This window comes from Dendrobates tinctorius, unplaced genomic scaffold (genome assembly GCF_039654945.1).
Source record: "Dendrobates tinctorius isolate UK_male_01 unplaced genomic scaffold, ASM3965494v1 ptg000065l, whole genome shotgun sequence".
Classification (NCBI taxonomy): domain Eukaryota; kingdom Metazoa; phylum Chordata; class Amphibia; order Anura; family Dendrobatidae; genus Dendrobates; species Dendrobates tinctorius.
In genome coordinates, this window is record NW_027361733.1 from 4,909,235 (window position 1) to 4,930,743 (window position 21,509).

The window sequence follows — 21,509 nt, forward strand, 5'->3', positions numbered from 1 at the left end:
CTACCCTTTGACTTCTTCATAAGTAGTCCCTCTGTTTTTAGTTTCTGCCATTCGTGAAGCTCACACTTCTGTTGTGGATAGTCATGTACTTTGAGAACAGGATTCCTAATTTTTATTAATAGTATTTTTAGATGTTCTCTGAATGTGGATTACAGATGTTACATGAAGACTGCAGAAAGTCTCCTTAACCATCTCCTATCCACATCATGTCACAGCAGCTACTAGAAATTTCATTTTTTTTATTGTTTTTCAGAATTTTCATTTTAGGCAAACAACTTCTCCTGTGTAATTAATTAATTGAAATCACAACCCAGCAGATGGTATCTGTCACTGATATTTACCACCCCGGAGATGTTCCTTGCAGTTAAGGGGTTATAAAAATGGTGCCAGCATCATTGACGTCACTGGCAGTCTCCATCTTGTTAGGACTATCGTGTCAAATGCAGGTGTCATTTAAGACACTCAATTTTTTCTTCAGCAAATGTTCTTTACCTGCTATTTGATTTATTGATACTTTTTTTTCCCTCTTTTTTGCTATCCATCTCAGATTGCAGTGATGTTTCCGTTCCTTTACCAAGAACATTCTTAGAGCTTTACAGTGGGGACATTAGACATGGAGATTAGGTTAACGACCTATATGTACACACACATAAAATATCTATCTACCTCTGTAAAGGTACTGTCACACTTAACGATGCACCAGTGATCCCGACCAGCGATATGACGCGGTCAGGATCGCTGGTGCATCGCTAAGTGGTCGCTAGTGAGCTGCCACACAGGCAGATCTCACCAGCGCCATAGCAGCGGTCGGGGGTCGCTACTTACCTGTCAGAAGAGGCGATCCTGACATGCTCCCGCCCGCGTTCACGCGTCGCTCGTCGGCGCCACAGGAAGCGCACGACGAGAAACGGTCCAGGACGTTCTCGCGCGATCAGCGATAACCAGCGAGGGAGCCGGTCGGAGGTAAGTATCACACATAGCGATATCGCTAGCAATATCGCTGCTACGTCACAAAACCAGTGACGTTACAGCGATATTGCTAGCGATATCGCTTAGTGTGACAGGCCCTTAAGGCCACATGCACACATTCAGTATTTGGTGAATTTTTTACCTACGTATTTGTAAGCCAAAACCAGGAGTGGATGAAAAATACAGAAGTGGTGATGTGTTTCTATTATGCTTTACCTCTCACCGTTCCACTCCTGGTTTTGGCTTACAAATACTGGGGCAAAAAAGTCATCAAATACTCAATGTGTGCACATGGCCTTATGCATGTATTCTGCCCCCTTATTATTCACCGTCCTATGCAAGGATATTCAAACTTTGAATTCATATACATTTCTGCCATATATGATATACTTATAAAATGAAAGTACTTAATGCACAAGTTCGCCACAACAAGATAAACTTTTTTTTCTTTGTGCGGACCCTTACTATTTCTAATAGGCATACCGCTCCCAGACCAAAAGTTTAGAAATTTAAAGGGCAGGTAGGATCCAATGTAAACGAGTGCCAATTGACGTATGCAGCATTGCTAATGATCAATTTTGGCGCTAATCGATTATAGGACCCGGTCCATGGGCCTTGTCGGACAATTGTCACCACTTGATGGGAGCCCTTCTACCTTCCGGCATCTGCTGCTCTTCTTTTGATTAGCCAGCCTGAAGCCGCACTAGGATGACTAATCAAAAGAACCCCTCATACCAATGTGGCTAATGGACCAGGTCTTGCAGAATTCATGTGCACCAACTTTTAGTATTGATGCATTGACAAGCCGAATTCGGAACGTCTAAATGTAGCATTATTCTCGAACCGTACCCCCTATCTGATGTGCATGCAGGGGTCTATGGGCAGCACCAGACCTTTTTGTGTTTTGAAAAATGGTATTAAACTATCACTACATGTGTTTGCTCGGATGGGTAATAGGCCGTGGGTAATAGAAACCACCGTGCTCGTCACCTACGTAGATACAGTAAAGATGTCTGCATTGCAGCAAGATGTCCGAGAGGGAGGAAGGAGCAAAGGGAAATAAATAAAATTCCAGCCCTGTCAGTCCAATCCAGTGTCCGGGCACAGGTTTTGAACCAATGACAGCACATAGCTGGTTAACAGTTGGTGACTTGAGAGCAGAGAGGACGGCGGCGCTGTTATTCTATTCTAGAAGTTTCCTGTGCTGCCCCAGATTTGAACAGCCCCTTGTTACAGCGTCATAAAGGAAAAACCTGTGAATGTACTGTATGTAGCCAGAACAGGGGAAATGTCACTGACTGACGGATTGTAGTCCATTACCACTGATATTCCAAATTTTGTATCTGCTACATAGGCCATAGTGTATACTCCCCCTACATAGGAAAGTCTGGGCCAAAATAGGAAACCTCATTACTGGATAGTGATGTTTCCCATTCTGGCTCAGACTTAGGAACGGCTGATATCAGAGATAATTGTGTAAGCAGAGACCATGTATGACATAAAGTCGTGATTGTGGGGTGCAAGGAGGGTTGTGCACATATGGTCACGCATCCCATTGATTACCTCGGACCCAGTGATAAGTGGCTGATAACTGGGAGCAATAGGCTATATCCACCTATCCTACAGACCATCTAACCCCAGTTAAAATGGCTGATAACAACAATAGTCTATATCCAACTATCCTACAGTCAGTCTGTCCTCAGCTTGAATTGGCTGATAACAACAGGTAATAATTATGTCTGTCTATTCGATAGTCGGGGCCTCTCCCCAGCCAGACAGTGGGTGATAACAGGGAGCAATTGATGACATCGTTTTATTTCACAGTTGGGGCCTTTCTCCAGACAGAAGTGGGTGATAACGGGGAGCCATTGTACAGATAAGGCTCTCATACACATGACTGTCAGCCAAACCCACCCACATCAACTGATTTGGCCAACAGCCTAATGTGTATGGGGGAAAAGGCCGATTAATTGTCAGAGATGTTGATCAGGCATGTTTGATTTCAGACTGCCGATACCAGTGTTTTCTGGCAGAGATGTCAGTCGGTGACCTTCTCAGAGAACACTGGGAGCGCTCGACTGACACATGACCGTGGGCCAAATGATCTGCCAAAGCATCGTTTGGCAGACAGCCATCTAATGTATATGGCCAGCTTCATCCTCTCTCCAGCCTGAAATGGATATACCGGTAATCTATTACTCCCTGATATTAGCCATCTATTGAACAGTCAGGGCTTATCCTCAGCCAGAAATGGGTGGTAACAGGGAGCAAAATATTATATCCTCCTACTCTGCACCTATTCCTGAAATAATGAGTATTAGCCTTGATGTTTCTTATGATTGGACTGATATGTGCGGTTATGTTGGTTTATTGCGTAGGAAACCAGAACTTGATACTGGGCCTGATGTCTTCACTGGTTTAGAAATCCCTAGGAATACGAGCTATGCCATAAGTGCATGTACCTCGTCTCAGGCATCTCTCTGGTGTATACAGCTTCCCTGCCATCTGCTTGGTAGATGATTGGACGTGTGCCCATTGATGGCCCCTGAGGTCGGTGCTGGGCTTCTGCGATATTTAGTGCAGTGGGATAACTGTAATATGAGTGTGCATATGTAACGTATAGAGGGTGCTGTGCTGGTTAGCACATATACCGACATATACTGAGGGGCACACCAAGCCACATTTTAAACCCATGACCTAAATTAAGTGAAGGACAGATTTTATGTGAAAAAAAATCTATAATGAAATAATTTATAATATACTTTATAATTTTTCTCATTTTTAAGATTCCTGCTTGCTGTCACGGAATTAAAAAATGTTGATTACTTATATTATTAGTCAGCCACATACATTAGATGGCTGTTGACAATCATTTCAGCCGTCCCTGCCTAGAATAGGGCGATTAGCAGTCTTAAATCGGGCATGCCCTGGATGATCAGTTGGCTGGCGCACCCATACATAGACTGTCGTCGAACCCATCCCCATACACTGTACATGGCTATCATTCGTCCGGAAGCTTTCTCTCCCGACTCTCCAATACGCCTATGCCAGACTCCTCTAGTGGCAGCTTGAGAACAGGAAGATCAATAGTCCAAAATCGGACATACCGGATCCTATTCTCCCCTGGCATCATGTCGGGGACCCCCGTATGCATTAGACTGTAGGACAATATTGGTGGGTTTGGACATTTAGTCGAATGTGTCTGGGGGCCTTAAATTTCAGGATATATCTGCCATGTCTGAAGTTGTCCTTAGACATGAGAGAGCTGCACAGATGTGCTATCCCGCTTGAATCTATAAGAGCGGGAGTCAGAGACTCTGATGGGGGCCTATCTGGTGGAAACGTGGGATTTTTCGGGGTCCGCTATCAGATCGGGAGGGAAGTGAGCTATAGCGGTGGCAGCTCTGTCCCATAACAGTGGCACAGTGTGTATCTGTTTATATGACGTGCCCTCGGCTGTATCAGTCATCTTTGTAAGTGGGTGGTCTGGATTACGTAGGGTCCATACAGAAGGATGGTTCATTATGGAGGCCGCAGTATTAGAGCGAGTTTTAGACTTTTGATAAAAGATTTATTCAGTGTTTATATCTCGCCATTTACCACAGGTTTAGTTTGACTGGACCCCTGAAATTATAATGACAGCATCATGCAGAACTCAAGACATGTTCCTCCCATACAGCCGTCTGGGCCCCAGTCCTCCTTGATAATGGGATGTCACCTTTGACGACTCGCTGAGGGTTGCAGTTACTTCTTTTTTTTACCACCCCGGATCTTAGATACCAAGAAAAAAAAAGATGAGAATATTAGTTCAGAAACCAAACTGTGTCCAATAAAACCCTGCTGTGGCCGGATCACAGGCCTCTGCCCATCCACACAGATCTCTGACCTTTGTTCCGGCCGAGTCTGCTTTGTGATGTGTAAACCATACCGGTCTTTTCCTGTCTGAATTCTCTCTAAACATTTGGTTTTCATCTACGGTTGCTGAAATGGAAGGCGATTTTTTTCCCCCCTTAGCTGTGGTGCTGTCGGCGGGGGAGATGGCAGCAGCAGAGTCCACATATGCCCCTATTAAATAAACTGCTTCCATTTTAGCTCCAGTGCAGGAATGGGGCAGTGCATTTACTGCCAGACGCCATTTTCAGAGCCTGCACAAGGTACATAGTCCTCGATGACTAAGACTGTGATAGGTGAGTCTTTCTGTATCAGCTCCCATTCCTCCAGCTGCTCGTCTTTCACTACTACACAGGCTTCACATACATTTATTCACCATTTTCATGAATCCTGCTTGTATGCTGCATCATGGGGGGATGTCAGATCTGGCATTTTCTCTTTTTTTTGTTTTTAGACATGTCACTTATGTATTGTTTTGCCTTTCATGCAGTGTTACAGATGTGTGGCATGCAAAGCAAGCCCAGATCTGTATAGTAGCATTATATATTTTTTTTTCTACCAAGTCTGCAACAATTGTAATGTTGCATGCAAAGCAAAGGGAAAAGCGGGAGGAGGGGGGGGGGGGAGTTAGAAGATGGCAAAGACATGGTTAATTCAAAGCTTTAGGAAATGAAGTGTATTCCTTGTTACCTTCTCGCCATGCACGGAGGGGAAGAATGACCCCGGTAAAGGGTGCACTTGGTATTATTTGCTGGTTTGTTAGGTGACCAATCTGATACCGATCTATACAGCTCCTTATCAATAATCGGTCCGATGTACAAGCGTATATGTATGCGTTTATTAACCAGTGCATGATAACCCTTTCCTCATCAGTCCATGACTTCAGATGGTCAGACAACAGCAAATTCTTGTGCTCTACAAAAAAAAAGATAAAAAAAATTATCCCTCCATCCTCCCCCATCAATCTTACCTTCCAGAGACGGTTTCAGTCTGGTGCAGCCTTCTCATCGGAGAGGTTATTTCAAGTGTATGTATCCATGTTGACCGAGGGGCTTTATAAACGACTGAGAGGCTGCTCTGTTCTGGATCATGTATATAGATGCTCTGCATGGGGAGGATGTCATGTATAATTCTCAGATTGTCTTGAAGGTGCCCAGGGATGACAAAGGGGATTATATGTTTATTAAAGATGTTTTCTCCCCTTATTTGCTCCTTTTTTTTTTTTTTTTTTCATATTCTGATCTTGCTGGAGAGTTGCTTAGTGCAGACGCTGCGCTCCTTGCAGGATCCTGCGGGACTGGGCATGTCTGCTGAATACTGACACTGGAGGTGCAAAGTGTGCTCCATACCCTGCACCACTTCGTATTATTAATATGGTCCAGCTGCTTCCTCGATTATCCCTCCAGTCCAATGTATGTATCATTTGGCAGTGGTACCTGCAGCCTCAGAAAGCCCCCAGTGCTGCTATATTGCTCTCCTCCATCCAGGGAGGACATGGTTAAATCTGAAGCTGTCACCTATCTTCTCTCCATCTATCACTGGATCAGATTGACACTAGTGAGACATGCAACTTGGAGCCAGGGAACCCACATGTGTCGTATGTGGGGTCAGTGTGCTACACTGGGGGGCTGTGTTTCTGATGACATGACAGGGTCACTTACCCTCTTTCTTTGTCTTCCACAGTTTGGCAGAGGAGGAAGTGAAGACTGAGCCGGAGGTGGTGGAGGGGATGGATGTCACCACACGATCCAAAGGTGAGGAACGTTACTGCTATTTCACATCTGCTTTTTTTTTCCTGCACCTAAACTTGCAAACCAAGAACCGGTATACCCAGTCACAGCATGACACTGCTTTAGAAGAGGACTGGCTGCAGGCTTTATGGGGTTAACCCCTTTCATTGCTACAGTGATTTAGCTTAATCCTCTGCAAGAATCCGATTCAGCAGATGTGTCGTAGAGCCGCAGCTTGCATCTCCCATTTTTCCTGGGTAAAAAGTCATCACAACTTTTTGTATTGGGTGGACGGGAAGATTATTAATTCCCATGGCTTTCAAGATGTATGACTCGTATCCTGGGATCTCTGGTAATACCCTGCAAGGTAGCAAAGGTTTGGGGTAGAATCGTAGTTGTGTCACATTTTATATGGCAGGACGTCCCTCGTCTCCACGTTTGGGTCATTAATGAAGACCACGCCGTATAGATTTAATACATCTCCGTACCTTCCTTCCTGAACACTCCTGTTGATTTCGATTGTCACCGGGTGGTCGCTACTTTGCCATCCCCGGGTATTGAGTTTGCAATGTCATCTATAGCCTCTGTTTCTTTTTCCACTTACATGTGGAGTTACCCTTTAAGTCGTACAGCTGCTCATCTGCGGCTTGTACAGTCATGTCTTCCTGCCACATGAAAAGTGCAGATCAGTCTAAATAAAGAAAGTTGCAGAAGCTTATACACATCAACACAAAGAGACAAAATAAATCTTACCCTTGTGATGTCATTACAGACTCATCCCATCCCTGTATAACACAGGTTCTCAGTGATACAGCCATTTCGCCTGCTCCTAAATTACAGAATCATAACATGTTAGAGTTGGAAGGGACCTCCAGGACCAATTGCGTCTCCCTGCTGAATCTGACTAGTAAGCACTGTGGAAGCCCGATGTGCAGGTTCCTTCAGCCCTTTTTCTCCCATCTGCCCGGCCGGGAGTGTTTACCAAGCACCATTTTGTTTACTTCCTCAGCAATGTCCTCAAAATGGTGGGTAGAGAAAATCTTGGCAGAGGCCTGCTGTTTCCAGGCCGGGTGCGTGTTTGCTTTTTCTGCTGCAGCCCTCACTGATGTTATCCTCCGTCATCTGCTGACGACGTGACACCGCTGAAGCCCGGTTGCACCACTTTATTGATCAGTATACAGGGATCTAGCGTTATGTTAATAAGCCTTTGCATTGCCCCCTTTATCCTTAGAAATGTTCCCTTGGCTCTTTCTGATGGGTTAGATGCCAGGAGACGGGCAAAGGTGATGAGGGTTCTCCAGAGAAGGGCAGCAACTGACCCTGAGCGCTGATGAACCCCCTCCTCTTCACCCTGACTCCAAATCTGTAATACACAGACACCATCAGCGAGCTTTCCTGAGCTCCTGAACCTGAGTGTGGTAGCATATTCCTCATATTCCTTTAATGGTGGAATACACAAATATTAAGGAGCAAGTACTGGGACCCCTGGGTGCCTCCAACATTATGCAAGGGTGTAACGCCACAGGAAGTTCTAGCCTTTGGACACAACTGTGTGTATTATTATGTCTTAGATTTGGATTTATTATTTTCATGTTTAAACATTGACCACTAATTGCTGGGACTTTGAGCGTGCATGGCCCACCTCACCTGGCCAGAAATACTACCATGAAATCCTTTTAATTTGACATTTGCTAGGCTAGAAAGCCCCAATAATCCGGCTATAACATGTAACACATTGGCAAAATAATGCTGGAAATCCTCTAGAGCAGGGGTGGGGAACCTCAGGCCCCAGGGCCATTTACGGCCCTCGGTGACCTTTTATCAGGCCCCCGAGCAGATTCTCAGGGACCACATTCATGGGCAGGGAGCTGTATTTTGTTTGCCACCAGCTCATTAATTTCTTCTTGCTCTGTTAGCGCACACACACGCAGTGTTCACTACTGAACATTGAAGGGCATGCAATGAAAGATTAAGTCTTGAAACCAGTGCCAAAGTCAGGATGTACTTTGTGGGTGGAGTTTGTACGGCCCCCCGAAGGATGGTATAAATATCCAAAGAAAAAAGATTCCCCACCCCTGCTCTAGAGCAAAGAGAACCAGATTCTGGGGTTACAATATATTTTTGGCTCTGGCACTTCCCGAAAGTTTTCTGCCCTCACACAAGAGGTTTAGTATATGTGCTCATCGCATCTTTTCCAGGCAAATTTGGCCTGGGACCCACCTGAAAAACTGCAAAAAAAAAACAACCCACCAAAAAGAATGTACATATGCGTAGCAAATGTAAAAATTACTTGCTTTGTATACATCCAATGTTTTTCAACTTCTTTTAACTACTTCAGAAAATAAATGATTGGTCCATTCTGCTTGGAAATCGCATATTAGGGCTATGGCTCAGACGAGTGCTATTTGATGTTTATCAGACAGCACTCAGACCAATGTTGCGATACTATTGGGCAGTCCTAACCTGACGTTTTATTTTTTCTTTCTAGAGACCAAATCGGTCTGTGGAAAAATTCACAACATACTGTGAGTGGCTCCAGAATTCTGATCACGCACATCCATACAAGTCTATGGGTGAGTGTAAAACATCGGACTACACTCTGATGTCATCCAAGTGCAGTTTGATTTACGCAGGCACAGACAGTTTTCAGTCTTCTCCGTACTGATGCTTCGCTTCTCACATGTGAGAAAATCGTATCACGCTAAGATGACACGCTGCTCAAACTGATTTTGATTTAAAAAAAAAAATGCTGGCGACAAAGCGACCTGAAAAAAGATGCTTCAGAAAAAGCGTCACTGGTGATTTTCTGCAGCAAGTTTTGCAGGCATAGCCTATCAGGTATGCCAGCGTCTAAAACACGCCTTGTTTACATACTGTTATAGACTTTCTTTGGTGGCAATCCTCAGGTGGCATTCTCAACAAGTCAAAGCAATATTACCGAATATAAATGTATCCTATGTATTTTAGGTATCTGCTAATTGTCTACTATTCTACTATAAATGGCGGCAGGCTGATTAACCCCCACCCTCCTTGCGATCTTTGTGTCACTCCTCACCTTAAGGGCCTGTCACACTAAGCGATATCGCTAGCAATATCGCTGTAACGTCACTGGTTTTTGTGACGTAGCAGCGATATTGCTAGCGATATTGTTATGTCTGATACTTACCTCCGACCGGCTCCCCCGTTGATTATCGCTGATCGCGCGAGAACGTCCTGGACCGTTTCTTGTCGTCAGCTTCCTGCTGGGTTTCCTGTGGCGCCGACGAGCGACGCGTGGACGCGGGCGGGAGGACGTCAGGATCGCCTCGTCTGACAGGTAAGTAGCGATTCCCGACCGCTGCTGTGTTGCTGGTGAGATCTGCCTGTGTGGCAGCTCACTAGCGACCACTTAGCAATGCACCAGCGATCCTGACCGCGTCATATCGCTGGTTGGGATTGCTGGTGCATCGCTAAAGGTACTGTCACACTAAGCGATATCGCAAGCAATATCACTATAACTTGTGACATTATAGCGATATTGCTAGCGATATCAATGTGTCTGATACTTACCTACGACCCGCTCCCCCGCTCGTTATCGCTGATCACGCGAGAACGTTCAGGACCGCTTCTCGTCGTCAGCTTCCTGTGGAGCGACGAGCGTGGAGCCGGGCGGGAGGACGCAGGATCGCCTAGTGTGACAGGTAAGTAGCGACCCCCGTCCCCAGCAATGTCGCTGGTGAGATCTGCCTGTGTGGCAGCTCACTAGCGACCACTTAGCGATGTACCAGCGATCCTGACCGCGTCATATCGCTGGTCGGGATCGCTGGTACATCGCTAAGTGTGACAGTACCTTTAAGCAAGGATTGAAACTTGTGTATTGTATCCTATTCAGTCCTTTGTTTGTTTGTTTGTTTGTTTAGATGATAAGCCACTCCAGGAGTGTCTAGAAGCCATTTATCTCCCTCCCCCTACTGAAATTTCAGCCACAACACTAATTATATATCCAGGTCTGGTCATTGTACCCATGTATCAGGTCTGGTCCAGTCATGGTGCCAATGTATCTAGTCCAGGTCTGGTTCTGTCATGGTGCCCATGTATCTAGTCCAGGTCTGGTTCAATCAGGGTGGCAATGTATCTAGTCCAGGTCTGGTTCAGTCATGAAGGCCATGTAGCCAGTCCAGGTCTGGTCCTGTCATGATGGCCATGTATCCAGTCCATGTCTGGTCCTGTCATGGTGCCCATGTGTCTAGTCCTGTCAGCGTGCCCATGTATCTGGTCTAGGTTTGGTTCACTCATTGTGCCTAGGTATTATTTATTATTATTTTATTATTCTTTGCTTTTTTAGCACCATAATGTTCCGCAGTGATTTACAGACATTATTATCATCATGTATCTAGACTGGTTGAGTCATGGTGATCATGTTTAGTTCAGGTCTGGTTCACTCATGGTGCCCATGTATCCAGTTTATTTATGTAGCCTCGGATAGTTAGGGTATGGTGCCGCCTTAAACCAACCCAGAAACCATTTTAACGAGCCCAGGTTTGGCTTTATCTTGAGCTTGTTTCTGTCTGGGTACCAGTGTATCTACCAGGGCTGGTTCTGTCTTGGTGTCTGTCTCCATCTTGGGCCTGGTTTGGTCACGTGAATGTCTGAATATAATGGAGGTTCTGTCTCTGTACATCAAATGTTTTCTCTCGTTTTCCAGGTGGGGGATGTGAGTGGAGGGGGATGGGAGGAGCAGGCTGCTCTCTTCATATTGCACACATTTGGGCCTCAGCAGCGGGGTGATGGGCATCTGTGCAGCTTATTTATGTGAAAGCATTAAACGCTTCTTTCCCTCATTTCTACCTGGTTATATTACATGGCACATGGAACCCACCCGACAGCCCCCACTGTCAGTGTCACATCTCGGGCAAAGCTTTACGTCACGTTTTCCATGGCAACCTCCTCTCTGTGTCTCTGAGCAGAGTCCACTGTGTGCCTCTTCCCTGGAGATCCTGTAACAATGCGTTCTTTGTCCTCCGCTTGTTTTATTCTCTCAGATGGAATGTAATGTCCCACTTATTCCCAGGGTCCAGGAGTGAAATTGCCCCACTCCGATAATCATCAGTGTATATGTCACTGAAGTAATCGCCTGCGGCTATGCCTTAATATGGGTAATAAAGATTCTGCAAATACAAGTGTGGTTGCGGCTATAGCAGCCATTTTTTTGCATTTGTCACGTGATAAATTGGGTTGATGGGTAATATACAGTGGGGCAAAAAAGTATTTAGTCAGTCAGCAATAGTGCAAGTTCCACCACTTAAAAAGATGAGAGGCGTCTGTAATTTACATCATAGGTAGACCTCAACTATGGGAGACAAACTGAGAAGAAAAAATCCAGAAAATCACATTGTCTGTTTTTTTTTTCATTTTATTTGCATATTATGGTGGAAAATAAGTATTTGGTCAGAAACAAAATTTAATCTCAATACTTTGTGATATATCCTTTGTTGGCAATGACAGAGGTCAAACGTTTTCTGTAAGTCTTCATAAGGTTGCCACACACTGTTGTTGGTATGTTGGCCCATTCCTCCATGCAGTTCTCCTCTAGAGCAGTGATGTTTTTGGCATTTCGCTTGGCAACACGGACTTTCAACTCCCTCCAAAGGTTTTCTATAGGGTTGAGATCTGGAGACTGGCTAGGCCACTCCAGGACCTTGAAATGCTTCTTACGAAGCCACTCCTTCGTTGCCCTGGCGGTGTGCTTTGGATCATTGTCATGTTGAAAGACCCAGCCACGTTTCATCTTCAATGCCCTTGCTGATGGAAGGAGGTTTGCACTCAAAATCTCACGATACATGGCCCCATTCATTCTTTCATGTACCCGGATCAGTCGTCCTGGCCCCTTTGCAGAGAAACAGCCCCAAAGCATGATGTTTCCACCACCATGCTTTACAGTAGGTATGGTGTTTGATGGATGCAACTCGGTATTCTTTTTCCTCCAAACACGACAAGTTGTGTTTCTACCAAACAGTTCCAGTTTGGTTTCATCAGACCATAGGACATTCTCCCAAAACTCCTCTGGATCATCCAAATGCTCTCTAGCAAACTTCAGACGGGCCCGGACATGTACAGGCTTAAGCAGTGGGACACGTCTGGCACTGCAGGATCTGAGTCCATGGTGGCGTAGTGTGTTACTTATGGTAGGCCTTGTTACATTGGTCCCAGCTCTCTGCAGTTCATTCACTAGGTCCCCCCGCGTGGCTCTGGGATTTTTGCTCACCGTTCTTGTGATCATTCTGACCCCACGGGGTGGGATTTTGCGTGGAGCACCAGATCGAGGGAGATTATCAGTGGTCTTGTATGTCTTCCATTTTCTAATTATTGCTCCCACAGTTGATTTCTTCACTCCAAGCTGGTTGGCTATTGCAGATTCAGTCTTCCCAGCCTGGTGCAGGGCTACAATTTTGTTTCTGGTGTCCTTTGACAGCTCTTTGGTCTTCACCATAGTGGAGTTTGGAGTCAGACTGTTTGAGGGTGTGCACAGGTGTCTTTTTATACTGATAACAAGTTTAAACAGGTGCCATTACTACAGGTAATGAGTGGAGGAAAGAGGAGACTCTTAAAGAAGAAGTTACAGGTCTGTGAGAGCCAGAAATCTTGTTTGCTTGTTTCTGACCAAATACTTATTTTCCACCATAATATGCAAATAAAATGAAAAAAAAAACAGACAATGTGATTTTCTGGATTTTTTTTTCTCAGTTTGTCTCCCATAGTTGAGGTCTACCTATGATGTAAATTACAGACTCCTCTCATCTTTTTAAGTGGTGGAACTTGCACTATTGCTGACTGACTAAATACTTTTTTGCCCCACTGTAGCTGTATATCTACTTATGGAAGTATGACAAACAAAAAAAATGATGAAAATGGGACTATTTAATGTGTATGGGAGAGAACTTTTCCTGTTCTCTGGTGGAAGATGTCAAGGGAAAGAGGAATCGGTCATATTGGTTCTCCACATAACTTGTCCCTTGTTCCTACACAAGATAACCTGCCGCTGGATGTGTGTTGCGGTGGCTTGGGTTCCTTTTACATGGAGATTTGGCACTGATACGATGATGAAAGCATAACCTTAAAGGGGTCTTCTGATCTTATTTCAGGAGCACTCCTCTTTCTGTTTCCTGCTGTGTGTGATGGTGCTACTGAAGATGAACCCTTCAGCTAATTTGGACTGTGTGCTCTCTGATGCTGCAGCTTTGGAGGGGCGAAGGGGCATGGAAGCTGGCCGAATCTCAGTGATCCAACCAGCTTCACAGCTAGCAGTTTCCAGTATAGCAAACCACTTATAAGCATACACTCCTTGCCATAGAAACTGGCCAGCTCTGATAGATTGCAGAAGGTGGCCAGAATCTTCGGCAACGAGCCTTAAACTATAAAATTAAAAACCTCTCAGTTCATTTGTGTATTTTTTGGCACCATCTATCACTTGTGAGATCACTTGTCCTCCTTCCTCTCCCCATAGATAGATACTTGTTTACACTAGTGGATATGTTCATGACAAACGGTAATTTTCTGATCAGCTTTAAAAACATACGATCAGCCACAAAATTATGGCTTTTTGGTCGCTCTCTTCACAAGTATTGGGATCCTCTTGCTCAATTTAACATGTTTTTTTTTTCCTCAATAAATCCCATTGGGAAGATACCTTGGAAGGACGTTTGTACACAAAAGATAAGCCATAAATGTACAGTAGATGTGGGTCCCCAATGTCTACTTGATATCGATGGCTTATCTTGTAGATATGCCATTACCCTTCAAACTCTAAACAATATAATATTTTTTATATTTGTAATATTCGTACTATGTTTTTGTTTTCCTTTTCTCTACATGTCCTCATGTTTGTGCAATGCTTTATGTAGTCACACCTTATATAAGATCAGTGGTGCGGAGATGGGGTAATAAAAGGAACTGAAACCTTCTGAGTCCCTTTGTGACCCTTCCACTTCCTTCAGGTTTCAGTCCTCAAGCTGTTGCATTATGTAGCTGCCAATTGGTTATATCTGATGCAGAGATCGCTGCGTGACAACCAATACAGCTGCTACTAACATCGCTCTCTCTGTCCATAATCTCTGTCCATAATCATCAATGTTTTCCTGCGTACCTACATTGCACAGCGGTATGTAGGCTTTAGTAACATGTAGGAGTCCATGAATTCAGGTTACCACCAATGTGGGAGCTGTAGCAGCTACGGTCATGTCACCCATGTTCTCGTATGTTAACACAAGGGAATACATTGTATATTTTCTTTCCAGAGTGCACAGTTTAAAAACCGCAGCGTATTTCAGAACCTGCAAGGAGATTTAGGCCATGTGCACACGATGCAGATTTCCTGCGGATCCACAGCGGATTTTACCGTGCAGAAACGCTGCATATCCGCATTGTGATGTACAGTAGCATGTTAATCAATTGAAAAAAAAACCGCTGTGCAGACGCTGCAGATTTTTCTGCCCGGTTTTCTTGTGGTTCAAAATATGCAGCATGTCACTTCTTTTGTGCGGTTTTCCACCTGCTCTATTCTCTAAATCCGCAGGGGAAAACCGCAAGAAAATCGCAAAAAAGCAGGAAGAAATCCACAGGAAAAATGCAGGTCATTTGACCTGCGGATTTCTTCAATTCTGCGTGGAAAAATCCGCAAGACAAAAAAGTACGTGTGCACTCAGCCTTATCAAAAATCTGCGTGTTGGTCACTGGATGGACATCTAACTGATGGATACAAGCAGAAAGATATGCTAATATTTCTGCATCAGGGAGCATATCCTGCCTTACATGGCTACACATGGCTGCCAACACCATAGACAGTCCCTGATGTTATCACAACCCCAGACCTGCAAAATGTCTCATCTCTCCCAAGAATTCAGTGCTGGCAATTTACAAGCACTAATCCTGCATGGACACCACTGCCTGCACTGTGGGGGGAGGGCGGCCATTGGATTAACCCCTGCTGTTTCAGTACACTCTACCACTGCCTGTCTCTTCTCTGCTGCAACCTATGGAAAAAACAAAGTCCACTGCAAATGGTGTACACCAGCCGGTATACTCTTAATGCCAGCTGCCTTATTATAGTATGCGATTACATGTCCAACAATGTCTGGTCGGTTTGAGAGAGCAGTTTTGTAATGCAATCCTCTGACTAAACAAAGGTCAGATATTTATTTATTTTTTTCCCTTGCAAGTATTGATGAAGATGATGCTAGAAACGCTGTGAGTCGATGGAAAGGAAGAGCAAAGAAACAAAACTGAACAATGTCATGTGGACATTTACCAGGCCCCAGATCAGATGATATTTAGCCATTTACATCCCTTTCCGTGTCCAAAGTCTGTCATAATGATTGCGTTTTTAGGATTTCTAGTTACATTATTAATATTTAGTGAATCTATTTAAATATTATAGATTGGTTTGCCAATGGTCGTTCTACTTGGTGTTGCAGCACAATTTTTTAAGAAAAAAAAAAAAAAGGGTATGGCCCTTTTAATGTGACCGCACTTTAGCATGGTATCACCAGGTACATACATTACATGACTTGTCCTGTAATAGAAAACCTGGGAAGGGAAAAACGAGGGGGGGAAAAAAGGGAGCACGATCTAGTCGTAGTAAATATGATTTATTATATAAATGTGAGCTAAATAAATCTGCACACCTGAGCAGTTTGTGCAAAGTAGATAAAATACTGGATGTCTCTTGCAAATGAAAGCGATCCCTTCACCAGTATACTGCTCATCCGATGGACCGTGGAGGGTAGTTTTTCTCTGCCAGAAACTCCTCCACATGGACATAGCTTTAGATGAAGATCCAAAGGCTGCTTCCGTTTGTAGGAAGGAATCCCAATTTAGTTGTAAGAGGGCTACATGCCAAGAAGTGTTGATATTCAGCAGATTATTAAAACAAATATTTTTTTTTTATTTTTGCTGTGATGACAATTGAGCACTCAAAGTGCAATTGTCATGTTCACGTGCAAATTGAGTAAAAATGTAGATCAAATCAGGTGTCTGATACAATATGCCCCATATGAACTATTTATATCATCACCTGGTGAAGGTTTGTATAGCTGAAACGCGTTGTGTATAATGTTTAAAAAAAAAAAAAAAAAAAAAAAATCTTAATTTTTACCCAATTTGTATGTGAACACAACCATTGCAATTCAAATGCCCAATTGTCATCACCACAAAAATAAAAAAATATTTGTTTTAATAATCTGCTGAATATCAACACTTCCAGGCATGTAGCTCTCTTATAACTAAACTGAGATTCCTTCCTACAAACGGAAGCAGCCTCTGGATCTTCATCTAAAGCTATGACTTGACCTGTTCTGATCCTGTGTTATATCCTGCATTATACTCCAGAGCGGCACTCACTATTCTGCTGGTGGAGTCACTGTGTACATACATTACAATGCTTATACTGTGCTGATCCTGAGTTACATCCTGTATTATAATCCAGAGCTGCACTCACTATTCTGCTGGTGGAGTCACTGTGTAAATACATTACATTACTTATCCTGTACTGATCCTGAGTTACATCCTGTATTATACCCCAGAGCTGCACTCACTATTCTGCTGGTGGAGTCACTGTGTAAATACATTACATTACTTATCCTGTACTGATCCTGAGTTACATCCTGTATCATACTCCAGAGCTGCACTCGCTATTCTGCTGGTTCAGTCACTGTGTATATACATTACCTTACCTATCCTGTACTGATCCTGAGTTGCATCCTGTATTATATCCCAGAGCTGCACTCACTATTCTGCTGGTGGAGTCACTATGTACATACATTACATTACTTTTCCTGTACTGAGCCGGAGTTACATCCTGTATTATTCTCCAGAGCTGCACTCACTATTCTGCTGGTGCAGTCACTGTGTATATACCTTAGGCCTGTTTCACACATCAGTCTTTTCTGTCAGTCTCAATCCGCCAAAATAGCGGAAAACAGATCCGCAGGCGGACTGACAGAAATAGGTGTCAGCAGATCGGCGGATGTACGGATCCGCCGATGTTAAAAATTTAAAGGAGCCGCGCCTGGGGAAAAAGAAAAAATTAATACCGGTGGATGTAGTGAGCAGGCATCTGCGGTGAGCGATCATCTCGAGGGAGAGAGACATTGAGATTTTCATCCAGCAGCCAGACAGAATTGCGGGTTAAAACAGAAAATAGCGGATCCGGAGGGAGAAAAAACGTTGCAGGGTCCGTCCGGTCAGGTCAGCGGACGCCAAAATATTGGCGGATCCGCAAAAATGCGGAAGCTACGGACGGCCATCAGTCAAAATCCGCCGATAATGAAAGTCAATGGGGGAAAAAACGGATCCGCAAAGAATAATGGCGGATCCGTTTTTTTTCCAAAACAGCGGATTTTGACTGATGGTGACAAACGGATGCGTGAAACAGGTCTTACCTTACCTATCCTGTACTGATCCTGATTTACACCCTGTATTATACCCCAGATCTGCACTCACTATTCTGCTGGTGGAGTCACTGTGTATATATACATTACATTACTTATCCTGTACTGATCCTGACTTACATCCTATATTATACTCTATAGCTGCACTCACTATTCTGCTGGTGGAGTCACTGTGTACATACATTACATTACTTATCCTGCACTGATCCTGAGTTACATCCTGTATTATACTCCAGAGCTGCACTCACTATTCTGCTGATGCAGTCACTGTGTACATACATTACATTACTGATCCTGAGTTACACCCTGTATTATACTCCAGAGCTGCACTCACTATTCTGCTGGTGCAGTCACTGTGTACATACATAGAATCATAGAATCGTACAGTTGGAAGGGACCTCCTGGGCCATCTGGTCCAACCCCCTACTCAAAGCAGGATTCGCTAAATCATCCCAGTCAGATGTCTGTCCAGCCTCTGTTTGAAGACTTCCATTGAAGGAGGACTCACCACTTTGCGTGGCAGCTTGTTCCACTCATTGATCACTCTTAACTGTCAAAAAGTTTTTTCTAATATCTAATCTGTGTCTTCCTCCCATTCAGTTTCATCCCATTGCTTCTAGTCTTTCCTTGTGCAAATGAGAATAAAGATGATCCTTCTACAATGTGACAGCCCTTTAGATATTTGTAGACAGCTATTCAGTCTTCTCTTTTGCAAACTAAACAATCCCAAATACTGCAACCTTTCCTCATAAGACAGGGTTTGCAGACCGGTCACCATTCTGGTTGCTCTTTTCTCAACTTGCTCCAGTTTGTTGATGTCTTTTTTAAAATGTGGTGCCCAAAACTGGACACAATATTCCAGATGAGGTCTGACCAAAGAGGAGTACAGGGAAATAATGACTTCACGTGATCTAGACTGTATGCTTCTGTTAATACATCCTAGAATTGCATTTGCCTTTTTTGCTGCTGCATCACACTGTTGACTCATATTCAGTCTGTGATCTATTAGTATACCCAAGTCTTTTTCACATGTGCTGTTACTTAGGCCTATTCCTCCCATTCTGTATATGCTTTTTTCATTTTTATTGCCCAGATGTAGTACTTTGCATTTTTCTCTGCTAAAAACCATTCTGTTAGTTGCTGCCCACTTCTCCAGTTTATTTATATCTTTTTGAATCCTCTCTCTTCTCTAGTATTAGCTATCCCTCCTAGCTTTGTGTCATCAGCAAATTTAATCAGTTTACCCTCAATTCCTTCATCTAAATCGTTGATAAAGATGTTGAACAATACAGGGCCCAGGACAGAGCCCTGTGGTACCCCACTTGAGACATTCTTCCAACTGGATGTGCAGACATTTACAGACACTCTCTGGGTCCGATCACTAAGCCAGTTATGAATCCACCTAACAGTTGCCTTGTCCATACCATACTTAGTCATTTTTTCAATAAGGATTGTATGAGATACTTTGTCAAATGCTTTGCTGAAGTAAAGATATACTATATCTACAGCATTTCCTTGATCCACCCAATCAGTGATTCCGTCATAGAAGGAAATTAAGTTAGTCTGACATGACTTATTAGTTACAAACCCATGCTGACTCTGTTTAATCACTTCATTCTTATCCAGGTACTGACATACATATTGTTGTTTAATAATTTGTTCAAAGATCTTTCCTGGTATAGAAGTCAGACTCACCGGCCTATAGTTGCCTGGGTCCACCTTCTTCCCCTTTTTGAAGATAGGAACAACATTTGCTCTTCTCCAGTCTTCTGGGACTTCTCCTGTTCTCCAAGAATTTTCAAAGTTTATGGAGAGGGGTTCAAAAATTTCTTCTGCTATCTCCTTCAGTACACTGGGGTGTAATTCATCTGGACCTGGAGACTTGAATTCATTTAGGTTAGCTAAGTGTTTCCTCACTATCTTTCTGTTTATAGATATCCTGGATTCTTCTATTCCCTTAATAGGACAGTGAAGAACAGTTGGCGTTACATTTCCTTTCTGAGAGAAAACAGATGCAAAATAGGAATTTAAAAGTTCGGCCTTCTCAACATCCTGTCTTACCATTTCATCATTTTCATCCTATAGCATCTTTGACTTTTACTTTTGACATATCCCCAAAATCCTTTATTATTGCTTTTGACATCTCTTGCATTACATTACTTATCCTGTACTGATCCTGAGTTACACCTTGTATTATACTCCAGAGCTGCACTCACTATCCTGCTGGTGGAGTCACTGTGTACATACATTGCATTACTTATCCTGTACTGATCCTGAGTGACAACTTGTATTATACTCCAGAGCTGCACTCACTATTCTGCTGGTGCAGTCACTGTGTACATACATTACATTACTTATCCTGTACTGATTCTGCATTACACCCTGTATTATACTTCAGAGCTGCACTCACTATTCGGCATGTTTTGTGTTGCAGGTCCTGCTGTTGCGTATCCAGAGGGCTTACCACAACATGGAGAACATGGAGACAGTCAGCAGTCCAGTGAGTATCTGCCATCTTGGTGTAATAACTAGGAAAATTATCATTTTTAGCACTTGGTGTATTTCATGTACATTGCGATCGTGCTTTAGAGCCCCCATCACAGGATTCACAACTGTGTCTGAGGATTAGCTGCAGATCACATAATTTTTGCCGTATAAAAATGTGCAGCTTGTTGGGATGATGGATGCAATAATGCAACCATATAGATCCCGTTATGCTAGTCATATCTATCGGGTGCCGCTTGTCTCCGTCACATGATGGATCTGTTTCTTGTACGAATTCGTTTTTATGTAATAGTACAGAAAGGCGGAATTCCTAAAACCAGTGTGAACCCTGCCCTAAAATTAGCCTGGAACAAGATTTTTGCCACCTAATGTGGCATAATTAGAAATGGAGACCCCCGATTCCAGTGATGTGTCACTTACTGGTCTGCTTGCTGTAGTTTTGATAATCTCCTGCTGAAAAACTGATTTTATTACTAGAGGACTAGTAAACCTACTCTCTCTCTATGTATGTGCATTATATATATTGCGCTTAATGACCCCACCCCACTCCTGATTGGTAGCGTTCTGCCTATGCCCAGTGTATACAGTGGTGTGGGCGGGGTTATACACAGCTCAGCATTCCCAGCACTTCTAGATCTGTAGCAGATAACTGTGATTTTATCAAAACTGCAGAAAGCAACCCAGTAATTGATACATAGCTGAAATTGGGGTCTCTGTAATCTACATCATGCTGCTCTTAGTTTGATGGCAGCAACCTGGCATTTAAGGCCCCCATATATATTAAGCGAAAGCTGGCCGAACTTGCCGATTATCAGCAGAATCCGTTGCCAGTCTAATGTGTACAGTGGGCTTCTGACTCTCCACTTACAGATGATCCTGGGGGAGAGAAGAAAGATTTCCATTGGCCTATCCTTTTGTTTTGCCTTGAGATAAGCTGCCAGCAGGAGAATCTACATGCAGCTGTCACTAGGAGCTGAGCAGCATTCAGCCG

The 21,509-nt window shown here is 43.7% G+C and overlaps 1 protein-coding gene and 1 long non-coding RNA gene across 14 annotated transcripts in view; one reads left to right on the forward strand and one right to left on the reverse strand.

The window, feature by feature from the left end:
• ZMYND8 (zinc finger MYND-type containing 8) overlaps positions 1-21,509 on the forward strand; it is a 137,943-nt gene that overhangs the window by 17,210 nt on the left and 99,224 nt on the right. For 8 of the 13 annotated variants that reach the window (XM_073580550.1, XM_073580553.1, XM_073580554.1 and 5 more), the window contains 2 exons: positions 6,544-6,614; positions 20,448-20,513. In XM_073580550.1, the coding sequence (XP_073436651.1) occupies positions 6,544-6,614; positions 20,448-20,513 (137 nt within the window). Of the gene's footprint in view, positions 1-5,687; positions 5,888-6,543; positions 6,615-9,143; positions 9,164-20,447; positions 20,514-21,509 lie in introns of those variants that run through there. The other 5 variants (XM_073580548.1, XM_073580545.1, XM_073580546.1 and 2 more) reach the window with 2 other exon arrangements.
• LOC141094683 (uncharacterized) lies at positions 4,519-6,650 on the reverse strand. Its single transcript, XR_012233151.1, has 3 exons — positions 6,522-6,650; positions 5,551-5,775; positions 4,519-4,740 (listed from the first exon to the last, which is right to left on the reverse strand). It is a non-coding gene; the product is annotated as an uncharacterized lncRNA (long non-coding RNA).